The sequence below is a fragment of the Patagioenas fasciata genome, chromosome 8 (assembly GCF_037038585.1).
Source record: "Patagioenas fasciata isolate bPatFas1 chromosome 8, bPatFas1.hap1, whole genome shotgun sequence".
Taxonomy (NCBI): Eukaryota; Metazoa; Chordata; class Aves; order Columbiformes; family Columbidae; genus Patagioenas; species Patagioenas fasciata.
The window spans coordinates 33,270,336-33,277,500 of record NC_092527.1 but is presented as its reverse complement, the minus strand read 5'-3'; the positions used below and the strand labels follow the sequence as shown (position 1 = coordinate 33,277,500).

The window sequence follows — 7,165 nt, the reverse complement described above, 5'->3', positions numbered from 1 at the left end:
TTTTTTAATAATTTCTTTCTACCTGCACAATTTTGATCCAGACAAAATGATAAATCCCTTTATTTAGTTCCACTTGCTGCTGCTCTCACAATATGTAGAGAGAGGAAAAAGGTACCTTATAAGGCTACCAAGGAAAAGCGAAAAAGAAAATTACCCAAAGCAATGCCAAAAATGCTTTAGGTAGCTAACAAAGAGGATTTATAAGCTCCAAATGTATGACTGAGTTCAGTACAGCTCCCAAGGTGCAGCCTCTTGCAATAATACTTTGAGTTTTCTTATTTGCCTTCATAGCTATTTCAAAAAGAAGAGCAGTTAAGTAGCAGCTTTGTTCTTCCTATCTGATTAAATTTTCAGAGTAAATTTACAAATTAGTAATCTTTATGTTTATAAAACTATAACCTATGTTTGCGAGCAGAAATGATCCTGCTACATTGTTTTACAAAAGCACAGGAGCAGACGTGCAGGTGTTGCTAAAGGCAGGAGCAAATGAACCTTGTTCTTCTGAAAAAAATCTCAGAAATCAGGCTATGCAAACCCTTGCAACAATATTGTCATCTGTTTAAACACTGGGACTATTGGGGAGGGGAGCTCAGCAGTGGTGGGAGGGCTTTCATGTGGTTACATGTTTATTTTGTTTAATATTTCTGTTAAGTGTTTTACTCTGGAGCCTTAACATATTAATATCAGCTCCACAAGAAGAGAGGGGAAAAATGAAGCATTCAGGGAACTACTGAAAGAATCTTTATATCACAAATATCTGACTGTTTTCAAGAATTCTCTGTAATTGTCCTTAATCTGGTTACTTTACGATTCTTTGTCATCACCATTTCTAAAACTTACAAATCCTTTCCTGCAGAGCTCAGCGTTCATTACTGATACGTCTGGGCACGCATTTCAAAAAGAAGATACCAGACAAATACGTGATGTTAAAATACTCGTGCTTCTAAATATATTTATTTGAATGCTTCACTGGTTCAAACTCTGTATAAAACCCTTCAGAAGTCTGACCCATAAGTAATCTTGACTTTACTAAGACCTTCTTTTTAGCGGCTATCGGGGAATAATAAAAAAACCCCAACAGTTCAGATACCTGCTTTGCTACAGCAGTAACAGAGGATATTAATTTCAGAAAATATACTGAAACATTTGAGGAACTGACCATTAAAACAGGCTTCTCTCTCTAAATATTTATGAGTCATTTTATAACTGGAAGAAAGGTGTTCTGGAATACTGATCTCTAGTGTTACACCTACAGATCTACAGCATGCACAAATAAATAATAAATATTGATATGTGTGCATAGGTCTACCTGTACTGTACTTTCAGTGGGTATACAATATCCAACATAAGACATAAGCTACTTGAATATCCCAGACCAGAGTCAAACTAGTGTGAAATACTGTGTAATTTTTACAGTGTTTCAGCAGAGGTTTTTACCAAAGCAACGCTTTGACATTCAATATCAGTGCATAAATGTATTTACCCTATCAAAGATTTTGTGGTGCAAACATGATTATTACTGTACCTGATTTGATCATGGTATTCTAGCAGAGATCAAATAATAGGGGCTTTTTTCCCCCTTCTTTTTCCAGTGCCTTTAAAAAAATTCCACTATCAAAGAATGTTAATTTCTAAGGTTTGATCTAGAGATTCCTATGTAAGTATACAATTATTAGGGAAAAAGAGGCACAACAGTGAATATTTTAAAGCAATGTAATCAATATTTTTGCTTTGTGTAGATTTCCCTGCAACAATGAACAAAAAGATCTACTTCAGATTTAGAAACTCAGCTTTAAAGGGAAAGCTAGACAACAAAAAGCAAGAAAGTACTCACCTCTTCACGTAATTTTATCAACTGCAACATGAACGCACAAAAAAGATAAAAAGGAAAGAAATGGCAGGAAAGAAAGATCAGTTGTGTGACAGGATACAGAATTAACATTGACAATTTATCTGTTTACATGTTTAGCATTTAAAAATCACAGACAAACACATTAAAAGAACCTAAACATAGACTACATGCAGAGTTTTTTGAACGAATAAAGATCACTTTCTCACACTGTCACATTAAACAAAGAGAATAGTGTGAAATTCTCTTTTAAACCACATCTAAGACACCATCATGAAATAAAGGGGAATGACTTCATAGAAGTCTATATTATAAAGAAAAAAACAAGTTTACTATTCCTCCCTTCGAAGGCTGTACAGCTGAAGTGGTTTTGTATATACAAGTTTCCAGAATGTTTTCTGTATATTTTAGTTGTGACAACTGATTTCTTATTTTACTAGGATATCTAACTTATTAATAGATGACTGCATCTTTATAGCATGTAACCAAGTATTTGAAATTTTGCATACGTGAGTTCCAGTGTAACTATATTGTCTAATTTTATTATTGAGCCACATATAGCGGGTTTTTTCCACTTAAAAAAAAAAAAAGCAGCAGCTTAGTTAACGGCTCAGAATTCTTATTTATTGCATAACATATTTAAAAATAGACAAAGGAATAGGGAACAACATGAAATACATTTCCCTCAGAAAAAGACCCATTCGAGGTTCCCAATCCTACAGCACTACACAGTGTATTTATATACACTTTGTGTGTGTATACTTATGTAGTATATACACTTATATTTAGCAATTTATGCTTGTAAATCAACACAATCTAACACCATTAATAATATTGCTCTGGCAGGTTTACTATAAAAGAAAATAAAACCCCAGTCTGATTATCAAGCTATGCTGTAATATGCTCTCCCCTTAGAGAGATAGATACATTATTTGTACTGGAACAAAAGGTAAAATTACTCACAACATGTCTGTATAAGAGTGGCTCTTTATAAAAAAATTACAGTTCTCTCACCGATTCCAGTTGAATTCGAAATTACAACAGCTACATCATTATCTCAGTTTATGCTGATACTTCACCTACACTTTCATCACACTAATTTTCAACACGTGTGTAAGCTGAGAATGTTTACTACTAATAAAGTCTCGCCAGCATGAAGGAAACAAAAGAACCTCCATTATCCTCTATTGTTTCATATGGCTCGTCTAAAACTGATCGCATGGCTCACCTCGTTACAAAAACGGACAACGAGGCTCTAACGAGATGTAATTAGGAGGGCTACTACCACACAACTTCAACTGCATCGGCTCTTCCCTATGGAGCTAAAGCAACTTTGCTAGAATTTGGTATAAAGAAAACTGCATTGTCCACCAAACCCGCGCTTAAATTCAAGTGCTTGGCCTATCATAAATTGGTCTCTTTCTCCAGATCTTCCCCCCCTTTTTTTTTCCCCCAAAAGGCAAACATTAAGGCTCTTTAGAAAGAGATGATCTGGGAGTTGGTCGCATAGCTATCTTTTCTTTGGAGGCCACCATTCTTCAGTTGACTATGATACTTAAAGGGCCAAAGTTTAAAACTACTCTCCGGCAATAGAGCCCGCTTGGGCATGCCACCCTGCCATAATCAATGAGAGTTTTAAAATGCTGCACATTTGTTTTTTCAATAGGTCCCAAACAAAAATGTTCTATCTTGTTTGTGCTGCATGGTTGAATTTAAGCTCTGCGTGGGATTTGCAGCTAAGCTAAGTAACGGGAGAGGGGTTTTTTTTTTCAAACATTGCCTGAAAGATATTCATTCAAATTAACAAAAGATGTATTTTTCCCCCATTTAACAATGCTCTTGATGGAAATGTGTTACTTTTACTTTTCTATTTTGCAACATTATTTTATGTTTACCGCTCAACTGTAAACAGTATTAAGCCGTGCACAGCCACCATTTTAGGTTATGATAATCAGCATATTTTTGAAACAAAGATTTTTTTTTTGTTGTTTGCACTACAGAATTCGATACAAGAGGTAATCTGGTCCTTTGTAGGCGGAAAAAAAAAAACCTAAATCTGGTTTACGCTGGTTTGAACCAGTGGAATCTCTTGTGGTTAAGCCTTCTGCTGCGACTAAAATCAAAACTGCGCCACAGAGAGCGAGGGAGCGAAATGGAGAGAGAGAGGGAGAGAGAGAATGTGTGTGTGTGTGTGTGTGTGTGTGTGTGTGTGTGTGTGCGCGAGGCACATCACGTGACACGCAAAACTACCGAATTTTTTTTAAAGAGCTGATAACGCTACCGCCGTCTCTGTCCGCATATAGATAACGAATAAATGCTGAACTCTATTAAACGCCCTTTACACATTATCGTGGGTCGAACACACAATTTTCTGAACTTATGATGACAGTCTATTTATTTTGCTATAAACCCTCGGCATGTAACGAACAGATTTGTGTCTGGTAATGATCTGCTCTGCCAGGGCTATATGAAATGATACCGACCTTCTTCAGATCTTGGGGAATTAAATTGACCAACTTCACCCCCTGGTCTGTAGCTGAAGTTTGACACACTTTATGCACAGCAAGCCCAAATCTAATATTCTCAGAACTTTGTAATTAGAAATTAAGAAGCCACAAAATATTTGCTCACCACAAATCACATATACAGTGTATGTGTATAAGGACACACAATTTAAACCTAATGCAAATTTATTTAAACTTATTCATGAACACAGGTGCGAAAGAGAAAGGAATACTATTGTATTTCAAGGAAGCTGGTAATACTGCACCTGACATTATTTTGGTCGAGAAGAATTCCTGGTTTAACCCAATATACACTTTCTGAAAACCATGCGAATCACCACATAAACCAGTTCTATGATTATTAAAGTGAAGCCACAACTTTAAGTAGTGTATAGTTGCACTGAAAAACTCAAAACTTCCAAGGGATTTGATAAACAGTAGTGGCCAGAATTACGAATAAGACTTAAAAGTAACAGAGCCCATTTAAGAACACTCCTGGAAAATAAATGTTAATAACAACCCAGTGTACACAGTAGGTTTTGGGTTTGGGGTTGTGAGGTGGGGCTTTTTTGATGGGAGAAGGGATGTCTCCTGCTTCTCAGCCTTTGTATGTGCCTCATCTGACTACATTCACCAAATTCAAATTAAAAAGAAATTAATGCACACTAAGCAATTACTTTATTAAACCCTAAATGCATTAAGAGCATTATGTCACTATCTAATTAAACAAAGATGCACAAATAAAAAAAAAATAAACACTTTCAAAGAGCAGTATTGTATGATTCTTATAACTTCTTACAGGAAGTTTGTATACGTTTATCTGGTAAAATTAGTTAGATCTTGGTATAATCATTATAAGGCATTAGTATTCTAAGTTGTTTTCATCTACACATGATGACAGCTACTTATGGGAGCCATTTAGGAAAAAAAAGAAGACAACAGAAGACCAATCAGAACTTAGTAATTCTTCAATATGTTCTTCATGCTTCAGTCTTTCTTTTGTGAAAGAACGACTGGAAACTCTTATCTATGACCCCATTCATTAGAGCTTATAACTCGACTGTACCTTGAAACTCAGCTCAAAACCCAGAAGCCGAATATTGAAAGGATCCAAATTGTAGCTCATTTATTTCTAGATACTCAATATGGTCATACTAGTGGGTACACATCAAGTTCCTTTTTGTCTTCTCCCTCCACCAGAAACATTCTGCAAATGTTATCATGATGCTAAAGACCATACCTAAAATGTACAGCTCATATCTCATTTCCCTTGCATAACGCCCCAATCTAACCAGATATTCAGTATTTGTGTTGGCAGATTTTACTAATAGTTGTGGATTGGTACAGGAGCAATTCTGAGCTGAGCTGTTTTTTCAACAACTCCTTTGTTGGAAGAGGAATCCCTCTTCTCTTTCAAACTTTGGTGACTAAGTTAGGGAAAAAAACTCCACCACCTTTCAGTTTAACTAATAAGTGAAACTCTCATACATTAGGGTGAGGGTCAGTCCATCTACCTCTGTTTATTTCCATCAAATATAATTAAAGCAAGAATTTGAAACATCTTCAAACATTTTATATGGCTGAAAGTTATACCCAAGCATCCTTTCATCGTCTCGTTCAAGCTTTCCATTGATATAATAATGTGTAGGAGTGAAAGTGTATTAAACCTGGCGTTATTGAGTTAAATACATCGAGATAACGTTTGCTATATGGTAAGTACCCAAACCTCATCCTTGATGTAGACAGTTTCACATTCTGACAAGCTCAACACCAGACTGCACTTGCACTCTATGCTTGTACCCATAACTACACACATATAAGTACAAATAATGATATTTCATAAGAAAAAGGCAGTGATATTTATTATTCGAACAACACAATAAAAATATATTTTTAAATACTGGCATACACATATTTAAAAGAAGTTAGTTGAGCCCTTTATGGTGATATTTCATACCTTTTTAAGGAAGAAATGAAAGAAATTCAGAGCTTTCAAAGACATAGGGGTAGTAACTTCAAGTTGGGTTACTGCATAAACTCCTTTACCAACCAAATTTTTCTTCTACTTAAGAAAGAAGTCATTTGGAAGAAAAAACTCAAGTTGACAAATGGCTGAAAGTATAATTTGGTTCCTTGGGATGAGACCATGTTGCTTCCACCAAGTTTAGAAAAAAGATCATAGCTCGCAAAAAGTGCACGTGAACCAGTTATTAAACCATTCCTTAAAAAGTGAAAATAAAATATTTTATCTCATCCCTACACATAAGATATTCTGTTATAAGTAAAGCTTCTTATCACAATTGCCCTTTTATGTCTGAATTCACACAATTTTTTCTTGAAATGTAAAAATAGCAGCACCTTAAAAGAAATAAAATGAGAATCTTAATACTTTCACAGGACTGAATTTAGGATCGCGACATATAGACCGTGAAAGTTTTCTCCCTGAAATCATCCTTTCCAGAAACTCATTATTTAGGGAGAAAAACCCCTCATTATTTTATTCAAATTTTGGAATCTCCCCTTGCTATGATATATAAATCTTCCAAATTTAACCCTTTGCATAGTTATTAGAATTTCCGTACACTACAGAGTCGACAGATACATTGTATGTGGCGTAAAATTTCATTAATGTATGCAATAAAGTCTATTATAGAATTTAAAACTTATGCAGTATTTTAAACATGCTGTGTAAGATTAAGGATTAAGAGGTCTCTGTTTTAAAATGCCTTATACTGAGATAAGTTCCCAAGCCTTTCTTTTTTCTAGTCCTTAGTGTAACTTAGCTTGTATTGAGAGTAGAAGCTACTAAAAA

General features: G+C 35.1%; 1 protein-coding gene across 5 annotated transcripts in view; it reads right to left on the bottom strand.

Moving 5' to 3' along the window:
- Window positions 1-7,165, bottom strand: part of VTI1A (vesicle transport through interaction with t-SNAREs 1A) — a 264,780-nt gene that overhangs the window by 203,679 nt on the left and 53,936 nt on the right. For 3 of the 5 annotated variants that reach the window (XM_071812147.1, XM_065843230.2, XM_065843227.2), the window contains exon 5: window positions 1,835-1,855. The exons of the other annotated variants lie outside the window; for them this stretch is intronic. In XM_071812147.1, coding sequence (XP_071668248.1) covers window positions 1,835-1,855 — 21 coding nt within the window. The remainder of the gene's footprint in view (window positions 1-1,834; window positions 1,856-7,165) is intronic. 5 annotated transcript variants of the gene reach the window in all.